Below are 23,329 nucleotides of genomic sequence, written 5' to 3'. Positions count from 1 at the left end.
TCACCAGATTATCCTCGTTTGGGGGTCCCTGTCTTATCGTCGGCGGAGACTTCAACTTCGCTATGTCCCCATCTGCAGACACTTCCTCGGGTAAGTCTCCTGTTTCCTTCTCCTCTTTGACACGCATCAAATCCCTACTACATGCGTCTCGTCTGGTGGATGTTTGGCGTGTCCAGCATCCCACAGAGAGAGACTACAGTCACTACTCTGCAGCTCACAACTCTTACAGCAGGTTAGACCACTTCCTGATATCACAGTCTTTGTTAGATACTCCCCTCCAGGCCTCCCTAGGCCACCTACTATGGTCTGACCATGCCCCGATCTATCTGACCTTAGCCCGCCCTCCAACATCTCGCGTCGGTACACACTGGAGGCTCAATGACAATATACTGAGGGACACCGTCTGTGTGGCAGACATCTCCACAACCATTCGGAACTTCATCGCTGATCATTCCTCTGACTCTACCTCCCCCCTTATCCAATGGGATGCCCTGAAATGTGTGATCCGGGGAGTGCTCATACAGCACGGTTCCCGTCTCAAGCGGATGAGAACGGATGACATACGCCGTCTCCTCTCCACCATAGCGGACCTCGAATCCCTCCACAAACGGGACTTAGATCCCGCCGTGTTCGTACGACTCTCAAATGCGCGTAGGGATCTACTGCAACTCTTAGATACACATTCCTTGATAGCTCGGGACAGAGCGCGTAATCATTATTATTCTCTAGCCAACAAATGTAGCAAACACCTGGCAAAGATCCTCCATCCTAGACCGCCCCGAGACTCCATCCCCTTCATTACCTGCCCTGATCAAACCAAGACGTTTAATACGAAAGGCATCTCCTCTGCCTTCAGGGATTACTACTCCCGGCTGTACAACCTCCCCCCCACAACCCCACCCGCCCGCACCACCCATCCTACTGACACTATGCAGGACTACATTAGGGAAACAGCATTGCCTACTATCCCCAAACTAAACTCCCTGGAACTAGACAAACCCCTGGCAGTGACCGAATTCCTAGGTGCCATTAAAGTCTTGAAAATAGGCAAGTGTCCAGGCCCGGATGGCTATACCCCCCGCTTTTACAAAACCTTTGCTCTCCGACTGGCGCCACTTTTAGCTAAGGCTTTTAACGCCATAGACGATCTCCATCTGCCTTCAAGAGATCTCCTATCCGCCAACATCTCTGTGATCCCTAAGCCAGGCAAGGATCCTTCCCAATGTACCAGCTATCGGCCGATATCCTTGCTCAATATTGACCTCAAACTGTTCGCCAAGGTGTTGGCCAATCGCTTGTCTCCTCTCCTCCCGAACGTGATTCATAATGACCAAGTGGGATTCGTCCCGGGCCGCGAGGCGCGAGACAACACCACTAAAACGATTCACCTTATATCCCTTGTCCAACGTACAAGCCTGAAAGCCTGCCTCCTTTCCTTCGACGCCGAAAAAGCGTTCGACAGGGTCAATTGGGAGTTTCTTCAACTCTCACTGGAACAATTGGGGCTAGGTTCTACCTTTATCTCTAAAGTGCTGTCCTTGTACTCCCGGCCGTCTGCCTCGGTTCTGGTAAACGGCACAACCTCTGAGCCGTTTGACATTGCTAATGGCACCCGGCAGGGTTGCCCCCTCTCCCCTCTATTGTTCGTTATTGTTATAGAACACTTGGCCTGTGCTATCCGGCAGAACGCCTCCATCCAGGGTATACAAACACCCTCCGCTCACCATAAGCTGTCCCTATATGCTGATGACCTCCTGGTTTATGTGCAACACCCCCATACCTCTCTACCATCCCTTTTCCATGAATTCCAAAGGTTTGGGTCTTTTAGTAACTTTAAGCTTAACGTCTCCAAGACCGAAGCTCTCAACATTTCTCTCCCTGCTCCTGTGATGTCCTCCCTACGGTCTAACTACTCATTCCAATGGAAGGCGAAGGGAGTGTCCTACTTGGGGGTTACAATACCCTCCAACCTTTCCAACCTGTTCTCCCTGAACTATATCCCTTTACTTTCTCGCATCCGGAAGGACTTGGAGGGATGGGGAGGTTCCCCCTTACCGTGGTTTGGAAGGATCAACACCCTTAAAATGGACACCCTCCCCAAATTATTATACCTCTTTCAGACGATCCCTGTTTTAGTCCCTAAAACCTTTTTTGCGGCCCTACGCTCACTAGCTATTAGATTTCTATGGAATAGGGGGATGCCCAGAGTGAGATACAAGTTACTCACATTCCCGAAGTCACAGGGTGGAGCAGGTCTACCCGACTTTGAGACTTATTACAAAGCCACTCATGTGGCACGCATTCTGGAATGGTTCCCCCGCCCTTTCCTAAAGGCTTCTGTCGCCATCGAACAAGACCTAACACCCGTGGATCTACGGGCCCTTCTCTGGGGATATGGGTCCAATTTTTCCCGCTTGCCGTCCCTCTCGCCATTGACGATTGCCTCTCTCAGACTATGGGTCCATAGGGGTCTATGCACCTCTTTGTCCTCCGACCCTTCCCCACTGTCCCCTTTGTTTGATAACCCCGTATTCCCCCAGGGCATAGGGGCGGCCACAATAGGGCCCTTTAGGCGTTCTGACTGGCCACAAGCACACTCTTTTGTGGACCCGCTGCGAGGGACTCCGGTCACATCGACGGGTCCCATAGACTGGCTTACCACCCTTCACCTCTCTACATTTGCACAGTGTCTACACAGTTCCTCCCAAATCCACCGTCCCTACACTGAATTTGAGCGACTGTGCTCCCTCTCTGAAACACCCAGACACCTTCTCTCTACCATATACTGTCTCCTTCAAGCTCTACTACATAGTGATTTGCCTCCTTACACGGGGAAGTGGTCTGCAGATCTGAAAGAAGACATATCCCGATCGGACTGGCAGACCTCGTTTCTGTTTACTCACAAATCAACGATATCCTGCTACTCCCAGGAAAAGAACTATAAGGTTTTGTCACGGTGGTACAGGGACCCCCTCACGTTACACAAATTGTTCCCGTCTACTCCAGCCACATGTTGGCGATGCACCTCTGCTACAGGGACCTATCTCCATATCTGGTGGGAATGCGAGAGGATCCGCCCCTTCTGGACTCAGGTATTTACTTGTTATAATAAAATTTATGATGACACATTGACACCCTCCCCCAAGATCGCCCTCCTTTCCATTCTCCCTGGGTCGGTCTCGTCTCAAAAGAAAAGTCTTCTCCGTTTCTTTATGTCCTCAGCGAGACAGCTCATTCCTTCATTTTGGAAAACGACTGTCACTCCCCCCTTGTCACGGTGGGTTTCAATCATGAACGATACCATGAGAATGGAGGAGATGCTGGCCCTTGACAATGACTCATTTGAAAAATTCAAGATGCTGTGGTCGACTTGGCTCCACTTCTCCGCCTCTGATACTCTCATTAACATGCTACCACCCCCAACACGACCGCCCTGACCTATGACCCTATTTCTGGGCTGATCGAGGCGTATACCTCCGGATGTCCCTCCCCATTGCCCTCCTGTGACCCTACCCAGCAAATGTTTTCACAGCAGCCCTCGTGCCCTACCCCTACTGTTGCCTGCTCTTTTCTACTCTTTCTTCTTTCCTTTTCTCTTTTTCCCTTTCCATGACCTCCTTTAGGTCGTTCGTTTCCTCTCTTTCTTCTTTTTTTTTTTATTTTACTTTGAATTTCTCATATGCTATCTGATCGGAAACAATGACACCCGCCTGATGGGAGTCGTTCTCTGCTCCTAAAGACGACTGATGACGCTCATTACTTCCTATAAGACATCAGGAGTTAAGCTGTGGGCGATAGCCATTGGGCTGACTCAAATTACATGTTTGATCACAATCGTCTCTTTTATGTACCATTGATCATTGTTTCCTTTTGTATTATTCTGCTATTTTTATGTGTTGTTTATACGAAAACAATAAATACATTTTCAACTCTAAAATTTGACCGATGGATGCCTAACTGATGGGTCAAAACCGATCTTTAGTATGCAAAAGCATCGGTAAAAAAGGCCACGCATGCTCAGAATCAAGTCGACGCATGCTTGGAAGCATTGAACTTCATTTTTTTTCAGCACGTTGTGTGTTTTACATCACCACGTTCTGACACGATCGTTTTTTTAACCGATGTGTAGGCACATCAGACCATCAGTCAGCTTCATCGGTTAACTGATGAAACGGTCCTTCAGTCCGTTTTCATCGGTTATGACCAATCGTGTGTACGCGGCTTAAGACTATCTCTATAAGCTGCACTATGTGGAAAGGGGAGTACCCACAGCAGAATCCAGTGCAAAGCAAAATTACAGGCAGGCCCCGCATCTTTCACAATGAGGTTCTCAGGGTACGGTGTCCCAAGGCTCTCCTGAAGAGTCCACCAATCCTAGAGCTGTATAAAAAGTTGCAGTGTCTATAGTGTAGCTGGGTGATAAAGGATTCATTATGAAAGAAATCCATCTCAGAAGAAATCATCAGGAGAGAGGGAAAAAATAAACTTCCATAGTAAGAAGATGTGCTTCTCTCAGCTTCTCTCAGTAGGAGAATAGATCTAAGGGCACTAGTAAAAAAAAAAAAAAAAAACTAAAGCTAGCTGGAAATGAGAGAGGTTATATATGGGGATATCCTTGTAAAACTCAATTTGCCAGTGTTCTGTCACCTGAAGGTAGCTGCATATAACCTAGTTGCAATGATTTGAAGAAGAATTTGTTCAGTACTGTTCGATCAGGAAAAGAACAGACAGTGCAAACACCTGAACTTTGATAGTGCTATAAGGGCCAAAACACTGTTCTATCCCTAACTGGGAAAACAAGAGATTCACACCAATGAAAATAAGTCTTTTATGTTTCATGATAAACCCTTTATTTTAAACTCTTACATTCAGGGGGAGCAACAAATTGCCCTATCCGAGTCATAAATTCTTGTATAATAAAACACCTCTGTTTTTAGGCAGGAAGAAGTATGAGCACCCAAGGATGAAAATGGGAAAAACTTCAAAAAGTTGCTCGGGCATGAACAGTGCCGGACTACCAGAATTCTACAAACACACACAGCAGACTAGAACAGGATATGCGGAGGGCTCCCCAGTACAATAAACAAGTCCAGAAAAGTCCAGAAACGTTTTCTGTCCTCCTCTTCAGTGCCCAGTCATGACAGCTGCTGTGGCAGAAGTACATACATAAAAAAAAATTCTGGTACATTTAAAGAAGAAAATCCCAGACACAGACAGAGACCTGCCTAGCCATTTACAAGAAGTGAGCCTTCAGAAACAGGGACAGATAAAAACTGCTGTAGCTCTAATCCTGAAAACGCCGCAAGGAAACTGCAAATACATTGGATTGACCTTAAAAGCAAAGTCCTGTGCTAACTGAAACACAGAGGGATTGTCACCGCCAAATGCAGGGCTGTCACAAAGACAATACTGGTATACTTATTGAACCAGGAAAACTTGCGTTTGTTGGCTAACTGGAAAGACTTCCAAGATTTCCAATATCTGCCTGAATCTACTCGTAGATGTTGATAGTCGAAAAAAAAAAAAGAGACATCCATTCTTCAAGGGGCACTAAGTAAAACGGGAGGGAGGTGGGTTATAGCCTCTAGTGCACAGGTGTCAAAACACAAGGCCCGCGGGCAGAATCCGCGGGCCTTGAGGGGACTCAACTTCTGATGGTGGGGTGGCTTTTGACATCTAATGTAAAGGGGATGCGCTGGACATCTAATCTTACAGATACAACCGGCCCTTTTGAGGGCAATCATAATGCTAATGCGGCCCACAATGAAATTGAGTTCGACACCCCTGCTCTAGTGGGTTGGCCTTCAGTTTTCTGTGTGCCTAGCGCCCTTTTCTCCTGTTGGCAGCATTATAACCCAGGGTTGCTTATGCCAAGCTGTGTCCCTCACTGGAGAAACCTTTTTTTCTAAATGTGTTTCACTGTGTTGTAGCTGACACAGTGATGACATTGTTTTGAACTTTTCTGAGTGGTTCTCGATTGTTAGCGGGGGCTGAAGCTATCAGTGTTAGAAAAAGGGCCCATTCACACCATCAGGATGTAAATACTCTAAAATACAACTGCACTTTACTGGGTTAAAAAAGAGGTAATATGCCCTTAACCACTTCTCCACCGGGCCTATTCTGGCACTTCTCTCCTTCATGCAAAAATCATAATTTTTTTGCTAGAAAATTAATCAGAACCCCCAAACATTATATATTTTTTATAGCAGACACCATAGGGAATAATATGGCGGTCATTGCAACTTTTTTTCTCGCACAGTATTTGCACAATAATTTTTCAAACGCCTTTTTTGGGGGGAAAAAATAAAAAAATAACAAAACAGTAAAGTTAGCCCAATTTTTTTGTATAATGTGAAAGATGATGTTACGCCGAGTAAATAGATACCTAACATATCACGCTTTAAAATTGTGCACACTCATGGAATGGCGCCAAACTTCGGTACTTAAAAATTTCCGGCGACGCTTTTACATTTTTTTACAGGTTACTATTTTCGAGTTACAGAGGAGGTCTAGTGCTAGAATTGTTGTACACGCTCACATGTGGGGTTTGAACGGCGTTTACATATGTGGGTGGGACTTACATGCGTGTTTGCTTCTGAGCGCGAGCTACCGGGGACAGGGGCGTTTTTAAAAAAAATTTTTTTTTTTTTTTTTTTTTTTTACACTTTTTTTTACATTTAAATTTTTTTGATCACTTTTATTCCTATTACAAGGAATGTAAACATCCCTTGTAATAGAAATCACTGTGACAGGTCCTCTATATGGAGAGATAATAAGACCCCACATCTCTCCTCCAGGCTTGAAAGCATGAGATTGTGAAAAAAAAAATCACAGATTTCATGCCGACATCCGCGATTGCGGCTTTGTTTACTTCCGGGCGTGACGTCACAACGTCGCGCCCGGGCCTCCGAAGGTCATAGAGATGACTGGTGACCATCTGGTCACCAGAAATCTCTATCGTCGTGAGTCAGCACTGGCTGATTCATTCTCCGGGCCCCCGATGGCACGGGAGAGCCCAGAGAAGCACCGGATGGTGGCGGGAGGAAAGGACGTACTCTCCCGCTGCCTATAAGAACGATCAAGCGGCGGAACTGCCGCTATGATCATTTTTATCATGCAGAGAATCGCCGGCAGAAGATGGTGATATCTGAATGATGTAAAAATGGGGGGTGTTGGGGCGCTTACCAATAATGAATTAAGATGCGTAAAATCCAGCAATACTACTCATAAAACAGTAAATCAATACTGTAAATATTGGTGCAAATTATACAAATAAATAATGATAATTCATCTTAACCACTTAACCCCCGGACCATATTGCTGCCCAAAGACCAGAGCCCTTTTGGCGATTCGGGACTGCGCCGCTTTAACTGACAATTGCGCGGTCGTGCGACGTAGCTCCCAAACAAAATTGGCGTCCTTTTTTTCCCACAAATAGAGCTTCTTTTTGGAGGTATTTGATCACCTCTGCGGTTTTTATTTTTTGCGCTATAAACAAAAATAGAGCGACAATTTTGAAAAAAAATGAATATTTTTTTACTTTTGCTATAATAAATATCCCCCAAAAATATATAAAAAAAATGTTTTTCCTCAGTTTAGGCCAATACGTATTCTTCTACCTATTTTTCGTTAAAAAAATCGCAATAAGCGTTTATTGATTGGTTTGCGCAAAAGTTATAGCGTTTACAGATGTGGCCCTTTGCTTGCCTTTATCTGGCCCTTGGAGCACTATCCCTCCCAATGATACGAGACACTATTCTGACATCTAAAACCGACAATAGAGCACCATTTCTCCCACCGACACCACTAATGGGGTGCTATTCCTCCCTATGATACCAGCAATGGGGCACCATTCCTCCCCCTAATACCAGATGTCCATAAATTTCCTAAAGTGTGAAGTGACAAAGAAATCCACCGCAAACTGACAAGTGCTCCACTCCAAGTGACCCCGTTCTCACCAGCCTCTCACCACAGCTGGCTTATGTTATAAGCCTCCCAATGAATCAAGCAGCAGCTCACAATAGCGGTAACCAGATACACCACGGATGGATCACTTAAAAAGACTCCAAGCTGGCGATGTCTACGAAGCTCTCAATGAGGAAACATGGCCCCCAGTGGTAAATACAAAGAAAAAGATAGGCTCCATAGTGAAGTATCATTAAAATAAAGTATTTTAATAAGCAACATATGCACTCACATTAAAGTAGAAACAAGACAGCATACGAATAAAACATATTCCTCCGCTCTCGGCCGCGAGCGGGGATGACGTCACGAAACGGCTCTCCTCCCTCCCTTACACGTTACGTGGCTGGTCACGCCACTTAATCATAGGGTCCAATGGCCCTTTAATGGGAGGCTTATAACAAAAGCCAGCTGAGGTGAGAGGCTGGTGAGAATGGGGTCACTTGGAGTGGAGCACTTGTCAGTTTGCGGTGGTTTTCTTTGTCACTTCACACTTTAAGAAATTTATGGACATTGTCACATCATTTTTTTGCATGAGATTGAACCGGATCAACCGATTTTCTTCAAGGAGCACTTTTTCGATTTATTTTACACATTATACAACAATGCATGAAGAATTTTGTATGGTTTAAATTATTGCAAATGTTGCACATCTTTATTAATTGGCACTAATATTGCACTTTATTATGATAATTGATGCACTTCATTTATTCACATTTTTACTAGATGTTTTTTCCACATCATTTATTAAGATTAATTATCATTATTTATTTGTATCATTTGCACCAATATTTACAGTATTGATTTACTGTTTTATGAGTAGTATTGCTGGATTTTACGCATCCTAATTAATTATTGGCAAGCGCCCCAACACCCCCCATTTTTACATTGTTAACAGTGTGTGAGCACTATTTTGGTTGTGGCTGCTGCTAAGGATTGACCATTTATTTTACGCAATAGTTTCCCTATTTATTTAGTCATAGCTACTGCGGATTTCATTTTGTTTTATGATTACCCCCCCTCTTTTTAGTTATAAATTTGTTAGTGTAGTTTGCGCATTAGTTCCCCCCAGTATTCAGATATCTGAATGATGCCTGTAGCTGCACAGATATCACCGCACAAAGTCGACATCCTCGGTGGACAAGTGGTTAAAGGGGTTGTAGAGGTTTGTTTTTTTATTTTCTAAATAGGTTTCTTTAAGTTACTGCATTGTTGGTTCACTAACCTTTTCCTTCGATTTCCCTTCTAAATGTTTTTTTTCTTTGTCTGAATTTCTCACTTCCTGTTTCTCCTTAGTAAGCTGTTCGGGCTGACTAACCCCCAGCCAGAACAGCTCGGGTGATGGGGGCAAGCTTACTGGGGAGGAACAAGAAGTGAGAAATTCAGACAAAGAAAAAAAACATTTAGAAGGGAAATTGAAGGAAAAGGTAAGTGAACCAACAATGCACTAGATTAATAGAACCCATTTACAAAATAAAAAACAAACCTTTACAACCCCTTTAAGAATTAATTAGGTAAAGTTGCTTAAGGCTGCAAACTGAGGACTGTAGTGGGTGAATTCTGAGGTTACATTGGCCCTATATTACCCGCCTAATGTACAGTAGGACACAAATGTACTAATTATTGCAACTATATAATGCAAATTTTCAGCGTTTGCCAGACATTATATCTTGTCCAAACCCCTAAACTGTTCACCTTGATAATGTGCTCCTGTACACAAGTTGGATCACTGCTGCCAAGAATGCTGAGAAGCTCATCGTCCGATATGAAGAAGAATCGAGGGAATGCATTTCTCTTAGAGTCTAGGTAATCATTCAAGCTCTTCTGACATTTCTCAAGATCCTCACTTAGGTTCTGTAAGTCAAACAGCCGGTTTGTTGCCTGGCAGCATCGCTTTATAACTGGGTCTTTCACAGTTTCTGACATTATCTGTAAATGATAAATCAGTCATTCAGTAAAAAAATAAATCATAAATATACTCTTTTCATGAATTAAAGCTGAAGTTTATTCTGTTTATAATTTGCCTTCACACTTTCCCTTTCTCATCAACTGATTATTTAAAATTTGAAATAAAAACTTCTGCTTTCGATACATACTGTATTCATTGGCGTATAACACTCACTTTTTTACCCTGAAAATAGATGGTAAACTGTGCCTGCGTGTTATACGCAGGGGGCTGTGGAAAGTTTTTTCCCTGAAACGTCCCTCTTGAAGTTAGTGTGCGTGTTATACGCCTGTGTGTGTTATACGCCGATAAATACGGTACTTATTTTAGACAGCACTCTACTTCTGTACTCCCTCAGCTCCAATGCAAGCAGATGGCTGCCTTTTAGGAGGAGTTAAGCAACTCGACTGAATTGGTGTGCAGGCCACCTTAGGTAATACCCACATGTGACACTGAACCTTCATTATTGAAAGTACTGAATTACAATGAATGAAAGGGGAAGTACAGGCATAGTCAGGCTGCAAGGGAAAGGGCTAGATGATGTGGGGCACCAAAAAAATGAAAAAAAGCTGGGCCCGATCTGGATTGCTGCAACTTCTAGTGCACATTGTGAAAAGAAAAAAGAAAAAACAGTACCGTATTTTCCGGCGTATAAGACGACTTTCTGGATGCAAAAAAATGCATCCAAAGTCGGGGGTCGTCTTATACGCCGGGTACAGTCTCAGTACTCACTTTTTTCCCCCAGCGCTGACAGTGTCCCATGCTGCGATCGCGATCGTGAAGGATTTCAAAGCCGCGCCTTCACTGCAGAGTGTTCTGTGATAGGATGAACAAAAATCTTCCCAGCAGCGCCTCTGTTCTTTGTTCCTCCTATCACAGATGCCTTCTCATCCTCGGACGAGATGAGAAGACGTCCGTGATAGGCGGGAAACATAACAGAGGCGCTGCTGGGAAGATTTTTGTTCATCCTATCACAGAACACTCTGCAGTGAAGGCGCGGCTTTGAAATCCTTCACGATCGCGATCGCAGCATGGGACACTGTCAGCGCTGGGGGAAAAAGTGAGTGTTATTGCACTGGGGGGGCAACAAGTTCAGGCACAGTGGGGGCAAGTGATGGCACAATGGCAATGTGGGGGCATGTAATGGCACAATGGCAATGTGGGGGCATGTAATGGCACAATGGCACAGTCTGGGCATGTAATGTAATGGCACAGTCTGGGCATGTAATGTAATGGCACAGTGAGTAATGTAATGGCACAGTCTGGGCATGTAATGTAATGGCACAGTGAGTAATGTAATGGCACAGTCTGGGCATGTAATGTAATGGCACAGTGAGTAATGTAATGGCACAGTCTGGGCATGTAATGTAATGGCACAGTGAGTAATGTAATGTAATGGCACAGTGAGATTTGAAAAAGCCTGTTTCTGTCAGCGGTTCTGGCTCCCCCTCAGCTTCCAGAAAGACAGTAAGAAGGGGGTAGTCTTATACAGTGAGTATATCCCAAAATCAAAATTTTTCCTGGAAAATTAGGGGGTCGTCTTATACGCCGGGTCGTCTTATACGCCGGAAAATACGGTATTTATTCACTTTAACCACTTTTACTCCCATCCTGCCTAGGCCAATTTTCAGCGCTGTCGCACTTTGAATGACAATTGCACTGTCATACAACACTGTACCCAAATGACATTTTTATAATTTCTTCACACAAATAGAGCTTTCTTTTGGCGGTATTTAACCACTTTAGTCCCGGAAGGATTTACCCCCTTAATGACAGGCAATTTTTTGTGATACGGCACTGCGTCGCTTTAACTGACAATTGCGTAGTCATGTGTCGCTGTACCCAAACAAAATGTATGTCCATTTTTTCCCCACAAATAGAGCTTTCTTTGGGTGGTATTTGATCATCTCTGTGGTTTTTATTTTTTGCGCTATAAAAAAAAAAGACCGTCAATTTTGGAAAAAACATTTTTTTTTACTTTTTGCTATAATACCAGTGCTTTAACTGGGCCGGAACGCGGCGGTACTCAGTACCGCCACTTCCAAAAAAGGCCCTGGAGAGTACCAGCACCTCTCCGTGCGCCCAGTACGTGGGTTTCTCGTACTGGAACGCACTGGCGTATCGCACCGGGCGCAACATTGGGGGAGGGCACAAAATACCGGCGTCCGTGTCGCTCTCGCTGACGTTTTTTTTTTTTTTTCTCGACTTCAATACAGTAGGTGGCAGCCATACAAAAGCCCTGTGATTGGCCGGACAGGGTCATGTGCGGCCGTACGCTGTCGAATTCTGGGACTCGTAGTCATGATGTGAGGCTCGCATCATGAGTCATGATCCGAGCCTCGCATCATGACTACATGTCCCAGAATTCCACAGCGAACGGCCGCACATGACCCTGTTTGGCAAATCACAGGGCGTTTGTGTTGCGAGCGCCCTGCAAATCATCGACGGAGGCGGAGCTGGTCACGTGTGGATGCGGCTGGTCGTGACCACTTGCTGGAGTCCCGCCTCTCGGCCTAGGGCGCTTTGAATTTCTGAGGTCTCTGTCACCATCACCCCCCGTTTAAGCCATTCTCCTCTGTCAAACCACCTCCTCTATGTCAGCCATCCTCCTCTATGTCAGGCAGCCCACACCCCCTTTGTCAGCCCACCCATCCTCTGTCAGCCCACAGCCCACCCCTCCTCTGTCAGCCCACCCCTCCTCTGTCAACCCACCCCCCCTTTCAGCCCACCCCCCCTCTGTCAGCACCCACCCCCTCTCAGCCCACTCCTCCTCTGCCAACCTATCTCCCCTCTGTCAGCCTACCCCCCTCTGTCAGCCCACCCCCCCTCTGTCAGCCCACCCCCCCCTCTGTCAGCACCCACCCCCTCTCAGCCCACTCCTCCTCTGCCAACCCATCTCCCCTCTGTCAGCCCACCCCCCTCTGTCAGCCCACCCCCCCTCTGTCAGCACCCACCCCCTCTCAGCCCAGTCCTCCTCTGCCAACCCATCTCCCCTCTGTCAGCCCACCCCCCTCTGTCAGCCCACCCCCCCCTCTGTCAACCCACCCCCCCTCTGTCAACCCACCAACCTCTCTGTCAGCCCATCCCCCCCTCTGTCAGCTCCCCTCTGTCAGCCCACCCCCCTCTGTCAGCTCCCCTCTCAGCCCACTCCTCTCTGTCAGTCCACACCTCCTCTGTCAGCCCACCCCCCTCTCTGTCAGTCCACTCCTCCTCTGTCAGCCCACCCCCCTCTCTGTCAGCCCACCCCTCTATCAGCACATCCTCCCTTTGTCAGCCCACCCCCTCTCTGTCAGCCACAGCATGGAGCCAGACCAGCCACCCACAGCAGGGTGCACCGTGCAAGCCAGCCACTGACCCACAGCAGGGAGCCAGGCCAGCCACCCAACCACAGCAGGGAGCACCATGCAAGCCAGCCACTGACCCACAGCAGGGAGCCAGGGCAGTCACCCACAGTAGGCTGCACCGTGTCAGCCAGCCACCGACCCACCCACCCACTGACCCACATCAGGGAGCCAGGCCAGCCACCCACAGCAGGCTGCACCATGTCAGCCAGCCACCGACCCACCCACTGACCCACAGCAGGGAGCCAGGCCAGCCACCCACCCACAGCAGGCTGCACCGTGCAAGCCAGCCACTGACCCACAGCAGGGAGCCAGGCCAGCCACCCACAGCAGGGTGCACCATGCAAGCCAGCCACTGACCCACAGCAGGGAGCCAGGCCAGCCACCCACAGCAGGGTGCACCATGCAAGCCAGCCACTGACCCACAGCAGGGAGCCAGGCCAGTCACCCACAGCAGGCTGCACCGTGTCAGACAGCCACCCACTGACCCACGGCAGAGAGCCAGGCCAGCCACCAACAGCAGGGTGCCAGGCAGCCACCCACAGAAGCCAGCCACCCACGGTGACCCACCCACAGCAGGGCCAGGGTGCCAGCCACCCATGGTGACTCATCCACAGCAGGGCCAGGGTGCCAGCCAGCCACCCACAGTGACCCACCCACACCAGGAAACCAGCCAGCTACAATGGGGTGCCAGCCAACCACCCACAGGAGCCAACCAGCCACAGTGACCCACCCACAGCAGGGAGCCAGCCACCCACAGGAGCAAACCAGCCACAGTGACTATCCACGGCAGGATGCCAGCCACCCACGGTGACCCACCCACACCAGGGATCCAGCCAGCCACAGCAGGGTGCCAGCCAGCCACCAACAGGTGCCAGCTAGCCACCCACAGGAACCAGCCACAGAGGATGTGGGAGCCACCCACAGCTACAGCACCCACAGTTAAGGTAAGAGTAGCGCTACAATTGTATTTCTACTTTGTGAGAGGTTGGGCAGGGGTGAGAGTCATGGCACACAGAGGGGGTCCCATTAGACTCTGTTGTAGTCTCCAATGGGGCCTAGAGGGGACACTTTCTAATAGACTGTCCATGGGACACAGTTAGAAAAAGACCCCCCTCCAGGTCCCATTAGATTCTGCTGTTAAACATTTTTTTTTTTTTAAGGTAGTACTTTGTACAAATTGAAGTCCAACATGCCTGTCTGCCTGATGCCATTGCCAAAAGCCCCCTCCTGCTGCGGCCTGCAATAATTTGATCAATAACAGAGCTTCATGATCTATACCCTCAGGGCTTTCAGCATGTAAGGGGTTAAATGATTAATCCAGTGTAATGCATCCTTCAGGGCTTTCAGCATGTAAGGGGTTAAATGATTGCAAGATTAATCATTTAATCCCTTACAGTAAGGGGTTAAATGATTAATCCTGCAATAATTTAACCCCTTACATGCTGAAAGCCCTGAAGGATGCATTACACTGGATTAATCATTTAACCCCTTACATGCTGAAAGCCCTGAAAGGGATACATTACATAGGATTAAGGATGAGCTTCAGAGTGTTCGCACAGTGCACGTGCAGAGCCCATTTTGTTCAATACCCTTTTGCACATTTTATTTATGTTCAGTAGCTCTTTCTACAGTAGCTCTTTTTCAGGGTACTTTCTAAGGGTATTTTCATGTTCAGTATTGGGGGGGGAGCACCGGCGTCTAATAGAGTACCGGCACCTCTTTTGGCCCACTTAAAGCACTGTATAATACATATCCCCCCCCCCCCCAAAAAAAAAACTTAAACAAGCTAATTTATTCATCAGTTTAGGCCAATATGTATTCTGCTACATATTTTTGGTAAAAAAAAAAATAAGCATATATTGATTGGTTTGCGAAAAAGTTATTGCATCTACAAAATAGGCGATTGATTTAGGGACACATTTTTTTTTCTTTATTGTTTTTACTGGTAGTGGCGGCAATCTGCCATTTTTAGCGGGACTGCAAAATTGCAGCAGACAAATCTGACCCTAAGTGAGGCCTCGTACACACGACCGAGAAACTCCTCGTAAAATAAACATTGTTTTCCTCGACGAGTTTCTTGTCAGGCTTGTCGAGAATCTTGTCAAGCTTTCTTTGTGTACACACTGTCAAGACAAAATCTTGTTGTACGTCACCGCGTTTGAGAACAACACGTACGACGGCACTATAAAGGGGAAGTTCAATTCCACTGGCACAACCCTTGGGGCTGCTTTTGATAATCTCATGTTACTGCGTGTTAAGTAAAAGTTTGGTAAGAGACGATTCGCGCTTTTCAGTCTGTTAAAGCGTGACAAATGTGCTATCTCCATTACGAACGCTACTTTTACCAAAGGTGCGCTCCCATCTCATACTTTATTCTGAGCATGCGCGGGTTTCTAAGCATACACACAAACGTGTTTCTCATCGTAAACCAGCCCGACGAGGAAATTGAGACTCCTCAACAGTTATCTCAACGAAAAACATACACACGACCGTTTTCCTCTGCAAAAAAGCTCTGCCACCAAGTTTCTTGATGGATTCTGTCGAGGAAAACGGTCGTGTGTACAAGACCAGTGACACCAATACAGTGATCAGTGCAATGAAAATGCACTGATCACTGTATAAATACACTGGCAGGGAAGGGGTTAACACTAGGGGGCGATCAAGGGGTTAAGTGTTCCCTAGTGATGTGCTTTCTTACTGTGGGGGGGAGTGGACTAACAGGGAGTAGAGAGAGATCGCTGATCCGGATCACTAGGAACAGCAATCTCTCTCTCCTCCCCTGTCAGAATGGGGATCCGCCTTGTTGGCCATCGGACAACGATCACATGCACAGACCGACATACGGGTACGTCGGTTCGTGCAGCCGAGCCTCATTGCCGCAGTATATCTGTGGTTGGCAAGTAGTTAATCACTGTTGGGTTTTTAATTATTTGCTAAAAAGAAATAAAAAAGATCGAAAATGTTGAAAAAAAAATGTTTTTCTTAGTTTCTGTCAATAAATTTTGTAAACAAGTAATTTTTCTCCTTCACTGATGTACGCTGATGAGGCTGCACTGATGGGCACTGATAGGCTGCCCTGATAGGCAATGATGAGGCGGCTCTCATGGGCACTAATGAGGTGGAACTGAATGGCACTGATTAGGTGGAACTGGCGAGGAGGCACTAATATGCCACACTGGTGGGCACTGATAGATGGTACTGATAGATGGCACTGATAGGCAGCACTAGTGGGCAATGATAGGTGGCATCATTGGCTCTTTACCAAGATTGGGGTCGTGCCGTGTCCTAGGAACACGGCGCAGCCACGATCGACGCACTGCACGCCTCTGTGGGTGCGAGAGAGCAGCAGATCTGGAGCGCCGTCATATGAAGTTGTCCCAGAACGAGAGTGTCATTTTACTATACGGCGGGCGGGAAGTGGTCAAAGTGGTAGTAAACTCAATTTTTTCACTTGTACATACAGGAAAGCTTATACTAAGGCTTACCTGTAGGTACAGTGAATATTTCATTTGACGTCACCGTTGCGTGCGCTCTGACGGTCCGGCATACTGTGCCGAACCTTCAGAGCTTGTGCCGTAAACAAGGGCTGCCGCACGTATGCGGGTGAGTGATGTCATTGTGGCACCCCGGCCACTCATGTAGTTGGAGGTCATGAACCCAGAAGACCGGTGGAAGTTGGGAGCCCTCTCGGTGTTGATAGTGCGCCGCTGGAGGGCTTTGTTTAAGGTAAGTCTTACATAATGCACATTATGACAGGTATCGCCACTGCGTACGGCGTGTGCTTGCAATTTAGATCTTGATGCTGTTCAGCAGTTTGTTGCGTTAGTGCCTGTTCGCAATTAACTGCTCACCCAATTATTTATTTATTATTATTTTTTATTCTACTAAGTACAACACCGCTTATGTATTCGTTCATTCATCTAAGCAGGTTCAGTTAGATGTTAGTCGGGTATGGGCTTGTTTGCCCACGACCAAGATGGCGTCTGCTGCATAGTCGCTCACACCTCAGGGTGGGTTCTGAGCCTATTAATAGGATGACGCACCGCAACGCCCTATCCCATTGATAACGTCGAATGACGAAACGCGTCTGGGAGGACGTGCGGTGACGTCATTACGTTTGGTATACGGGCTTTGCTCTGTTACATGCCGGCCGGCAATTTCAAATGCTCCTTGTGTTTTCTACATATGTGAGTAAACCTTTTATTGTTTTATTGTTTTATTAAATAACCTATCCCACGGAGTTACGCTATGTTTGCCGTTTTCTTTTTTGTGCGGTGACACCATTGTATATTATCGAGGGTGCAAGTGGTGCTTTCATCCAGGGAGTGGGATCTCCCCAAAGGCCGCGGCTGGGTCACAGCCGACTGTGGTTTATGATTGAAGTTCTGGTAAGCTGCTTCTATTATCGGTGGTGGGATTTCACACTTAGTGTGCTGTGAATCACGGTGGACCGTCCCTCATAGACTCTGCGTCTCAGGGGAGATAGTGATACATCTAGGAAGTGGGCTCCCCCCCCCCTCCTCTCCTCAAAGGCCGCGGCTGGGTCACAGTCGACCGCTGATTTAAGTCTATGATCTGGTAAGCAGCTCATGACTCTGGTAGTCAAGTTACATATGGAATAATTGTGGACCATCTGGGTGGGATTCATTATTCCGTACATCAGGATCGTGGAATCCCTGGAGAATCCTATTGACTTTCTTCCTTCCAAACCCTGATGTCTACTTTATCAAATTGACTTTATAATACACGAAGTCTGGGTGCCATGGCGCAGTTCTAACCCCCCTTTTTTTCTTGTACATTATGACATTGCTTTGCAGAGGATTTTTTATTTTATTTTTAAGATACAGTTTACTACTACGTTAAGGTCATGACTACTTACTCGCTTAAATATTTTGTCAATATTGTCAAATTTTTTGGCCTCCTCTGGCAACTGTGATCGAATATCTCCTCCAATAAATATGCTCTCTAAATACATCCACTTCCGCTGTACAACCATCCAAACCTGTAAAAGAGAAACAAAGCCAATGTGTAGATTTAATGTTCTATTTGACAGCATAAAGCAATTATATAGATATTGCAGTGAAATCAAACAAATACTAATGAAGTGCTGCATTTGATAATGACTAACAGTTAAGTGTAGTTAGTCTGATAAAAAAAATGCTCTAAGTGGTTGATAATGTCTTCTGCACTTCACTGCTCTCTTTATTAAGCTACTCAATAGAGTACAAAGCATAATAAAAGCAATAATGTTACTTACCGCAATTACTTCTCCAATCAATGAGAGCGATTTTTCCCACAGCTGTACAGTGTTTAAGAAAGGACCAACAAAGCGACTGCCGGAGATACTTTGCAAGTTCATAGCATTGTCATCAAGAATCTGCAGAATGTCATCAACAGCTCCTAGAATGCTGCCACGGTCTTGAGTGCCCTTAATATACCTCTGTACGGTAAACTTCATATTTTCCCATGTATCTACAATTTCCTTTACACCCTGGTGAAAACATAAAAATGTATTTAATTAAATAAATTGCTGACCATTTTCTTATACTTTCACAATAAGCAGAATTACAAAACTTGTATATGTTGCATCATTTACAGTATGTGAAACGACTTGAAAAATGTTCCAACGAGAGCTTTGTTGCAAAGTGAAGATCAGCACTGGAAACCCACTGAACAACGAGTGTATAGACGTGACCAAACAAACCATTTCCAAGCAGGGGCAGCCTTACAGGTGCTCGACTCCTTTTAAAACTACTCCTAGCAAACATAGGGGCAACTGGAAACTATGAAGACATTTTGAAGTGTACATTTTGAATGTATAAAGTCTTGTGTACGAGCATGCGCCACAAGAAGCATGCGCCAACTGTTATAAACCAGTAAAGTCTATCATGTGCCCCTCTCTGATATGGTTTCACATCATTATTTGGATCTTACCATTTTTGAATTAATTGAGAAGCTTTACTAACCAGTAAGATCGCCCTTCTGTTGACTTGAGGCAGTCTCATTGGATGGTGGGAATGGCAGCTAGCACAGTTTAAACCACAAATAAACTTTCAGTTTAAATTAGCTAAATATAATTTAGGTGCATCAAAACAAAAGGCGTGCACATTTTTACATTTAACTTTCTTTAGAAAGTAGTCTCAGGTATGTTTTGACTTTTATACATTTATGCTTGCTAGGCCCCAAGGTTTTCTGGCCATAGGTTCCTCCACTGCACCCACTTTCGTAAATCCAAGAGGTCTTTCTAAACCGATTATTCCAAGTTCTTTTTCTTCATTCAGTTAGACTTCTGACATCTTCACACATGGATTCTCGTTGATCAATGTGGTTTCTGTATGTTAAACTGTATACCTCTATGAATATTTGAATACTTTTATAAACGTACCTTTGCAGTGAACTGAAGTTTACGTTAGACTCATGTATGGAGTCAATATTTTTCATGTTATCTGCTGAAATCATTTAAATAAAAAGAAATAAAAAAGAAAGTAGTCACAGCCAAGGAAAAAATCTGGTTCTCTGCCAGACCTATATCTCTGCAATCAGCAAATATCTAACTAAATGCAGATTGGCAAACTTTGGTTCTAGTCCAGGGGTCTCCAAACTATGGCCCTTCAGTTGTTTAGGAACTACAATTCCCATCATGCCTTGTCATGTCTGTGAATGTCAGAGTTTTACAATGCCTCATGGGACGTGTAGTTCCGCAACAGCTGCAGGGCCGTAGTTTGGAGATCCTTGTTCTAGTCAGACCTCTGCAGAGACCGCTTTTTGCACATAGAGAACAAAGGTTCCTTTTGCAGCAGGGGGCTCTAAACAAAGGGCCAGTTTACTGTCCTTCATACTTTAGGGGGCTGTACTGTGACCACTGGAAGAAGAAATTATCCTGGCAGCAGTGGGAGTAAACAATGCATCTTTGGTATCAGTGGGAGGAATAGTGCCCAGTCGTTGGTGTCATTGGGAGGAATAGTGACCCATCATTGGTGTCAGTGGAAGGATCAGTGCCCCATTGTTGGTGTTAGTAGGAGCTGAAGTGCCCCATTGTTGGTGTTAGTGAGAGGAATAGTGCCCCATTCTTGGTGTTAGTGGGAGGAATACTCGCCCATTATTGGTATCAGTTTGAGGAATAGTGCTCCATCATTGGAGTCAATGGGAGAAATAGTGCCCTGTTGTTGATGACAGTGGGAGGGATAGTGTCTTGTATCAGTGGGAGGAAAAGTTCCCAAGGACCAGATAACAGCAAGCAAAGGGGCGCAGTTTGGAGACCACTGTTCTACAATATTCCAGCATGTTGTCAGGGGGCAGGCTTCTCTAATCTATGCTCTGTGGTTGCTTTCAAAAGAAAATTAAATGTAATATTTTGCATGGTTCAGAGTGGGTGTGGTGTGTCCAAATACACCGTTGACGGAGCTTTGATGAACTGAATAAGAGCTTAAAATGTACCTTTTTTCATTCTAAATGGATGAAAAGTATATTTGTAACAAGGAGTCCTTACCTTCTCAATACTGAGTTCTTTAACGGCCGATGCTACAATATCACTGATGACATCAGCATACTTGTGCAGCTCCATCGCAAACATGTTTTCCAAGGTAAAAGTGTCAGGATTCATTTCAAAATTTGTCCCCGTTTTGGTCATCAACTCTTTCCAGTGTCTACAAAATATTTTTTTATTTTATTTGAGCTATGTGAATTGATGAATTAATGATAGACATTCACTATGCACAAAACATTTGCTGATCTTCTGTTAAACAAATTCTATTATACAAAACAATATCCATTAATAAATATTTAAAGGATAAATTGAAGCATTTATAAAAGCACAAACCTTTCTCTCAGGGCTTCATTCTTTAGATCAAGAAGCAAGGGTATGGAGTCTTTAAACTCCTTCATCTTGGATTCTAGGTAAAAGGCCACAGGCAGACTGCGTATTTCTTTAGAAAGCTTTCTGAAAGTCTTGAGGAAGCCATCAATACCATCTTGAAGAATCTGAACATTTAAATTTGCCCACAATGTCTGGGACCATTCCTCTTTGGCAAGCTAAGAGACAAGTAACAAATCCGACAGTGAACAATTCATATCTCAAATATCAATAAAAAAATAATAATGAGCCAAATATTGGTTTTACAACAGCCAAATCCTGCATTAGTACAAACCTTACTGGAAACAATTATAAACTGTTAGGGCTCATTCAGACTTGTCTGTTTTGGTGTTTTGCATTAACTCTCAGGCCCCATACACACCATAGAATCCATCCGCAGATAAATCCCAGCAAATGGGTTTCAGCGGATAGATCCTATGGTGTGTACACGCCAGCGGATCTTTATCCGCGGATATATCTCCCCTGGGATGGATTCCAGCAGATCGGATATTCGCTGACATGCACAGCAAATCCATCTGCTGGAATCCATCCCAACGGATGGATCCGCTGGTCTGTACAGACTCACCGAATCCATCCGTCCGAAGGGATCCCCCGCATGCGTCGTAATGATTTGACGCATGCGTGGAATTCCTTATATGACAGCGTCGCGCACGTCGCCGCGTCATAATCGCGGCGACGGCGCGACACGTCATCGCAAGAGGATTTCGGCGCGGATTTCAATGCGATGGTGAGTACACACCATCGCATGAAAATCCGCCGAAATCCACGAGAGGATTTATCCGCGGAAACGGTCCGCTGGACCGTATTCGCGGATAAATTCTATCGTGTGTATGGGGCCTCAGACATGGATTATTTTTCTGATGCAGCACATGAGAATGGACCGCAGTGCATTACCATGTATGATGGTATGCTGTAACATATATGCGTCGGAGGTGTGTGACCTTAGTGCTTTAGGGTGCCATTGAAAATGAATGGCACTGCAATGCACTAATGCATGCACAGTAATTGACTCTTTATCAGTATCCAAATTGTATTTAAGTGACTATATCAAGTTTCCTGCAACACTGTATAGTGGCTTTAAAGAAATTAGGCTAAAAAGATTACTGTATACCAGAGTTACTGTTAGCAAGAAATTTGTTTCGACATACCTTTTGCGCACTATAAATGTCATATATCTGCCGCAAACCCTTCATTTCTTTTTGCACTTGTAAAAGTTCTGAGTACATGGTAATTGGAAGATCAAAAAGTTTTTCTGCATTAGCCAACTCCTGGCGGCTCTTTTCGTATTTAACTAGCTCTTTTTCATATGCGATAAGGACTTGCAGACCTGAAAATAACCAGATAAGATTGATTGAATACATTTCTAAAATAAATATTAAACTTAACATCTTCCAAAACAATTTTGTTGGTTTGGATGGAATGAATAGGATGAATAGGTGAACCCTGCAGAGAGATCTGCCCACAGCTTTGTTGTTACCACAGCAGCCAAAGCTCTGCCTTGTTCCTTGTCCTCCGTATATTCTTATGGAGGTCCTGGTGGGAGGCCAGAAGCAACAATTATTTTTGGCTATAGAATTGTATGAAGTTTACAGCAGTGCTCTGTCTTATCAGAAACAAGCATGAGAGGAAATATCCCTGATATGAAGCTGAGGATTTCAAATCTCATGAGAAGATGCTACTGCGCACTGCTGGAGCATCTTCTTGTGAGACTTTGGATCTTCATCTTCCCCGGGACCCCACCAGAGGGCCTGTGGTGAGACAAGGCAACCCACCAAAATGTGCAGTATGAGTTTAGTAAATGTTTTGTTTTGTCTCCTAATCCAGCCTTTTTCAACCAGAGTGCCTTCAGGTGTCTTCAGGGGTGCAGTGGCAAAATGGCTAGAAACTGCCCAAAAATTGTATACAAGCCAGCAGGTGGATCAAGCCTGCCTATTAGTTACATAAAGTCATAGGTTTTCACTGTGCACCATTACAACCTTCTAGCCCCCAGTGTCCTAACAACCAATGACCTCATCGGTTGAAAAGAAGGACGTTGGGCACCTGCACAGCAACCTTGTTTGCCCCTCCTCGGCCCTCTCCATGAGCACTGGGGTCACATTAGCTGAGTGAGGGAGAGAAACTGAGGAAGAAGAGAAACATTGGAATACTAGTCAGTACCACTGTGCAAAGGTATTTGCTTTGGAAGAATAAATCACTGCTAATGTT

At 45.4% G+C, this 23,329-nt stretch overlaps 1 protein-coding gene across 1 annotated transcript in view; it reads right to left on the bottom strand.

The window, feature by feature from the left end:
• Positions 1 to 23,329, bottom strand: part of DNAH10 (dynein axonemal heavy chain 10) — a 278,707-nt gene that overhangs the window by 134,804 nt on the left and 120,574 nt on the right. The window contains exons 22-27 of the mRNA XM_040347338.1: positions 22,273 to 22,451; positions 21,071 to 21,282; positions 20,741 to 20,897; positions 18,509 to 18,742; positions 18,131 to 18,253; positions 9,658 to 9,891 (exon numbers count right to left, since the gene is read on the bottom strand). Of these exons, the coding sequence (XP_040203272.1) occupies positions 9,658 to 9,891; positions 18,131 to 18,253; positions 18,509 to 18,742; positions 20,741 to 20,897; positions 21,071 to 21,282; positions 22,273 to 22,451 (1,139 nt within the window). The remainder of the gene's footprint in view (positions 1 to 9,657; positions 9,892 to 18,130; positions 18,254 to 18,508; positions 18,743 to 20,740; positions 20,898 to 21,070; positions 21,283 to 22,272; positions 22,452 to 23,329) is intronic.

The sequence above is a fragment of the Rana temporaria genome, chromosome 1, assembly GCF_905171775.1.
Source record: "Rana temporaria chromosome 1, aRanTem1.1, whole genome shotgun sequence".
Taxonomy (NCBI): Eukaryota; Metazoa; Chordata; class Amphibia; order Anura; family Ranidae; genus Rana; species Rana temporaria.
This window is presented reverse-complemented; position numbering and strand designations above follow the sequence as displayed.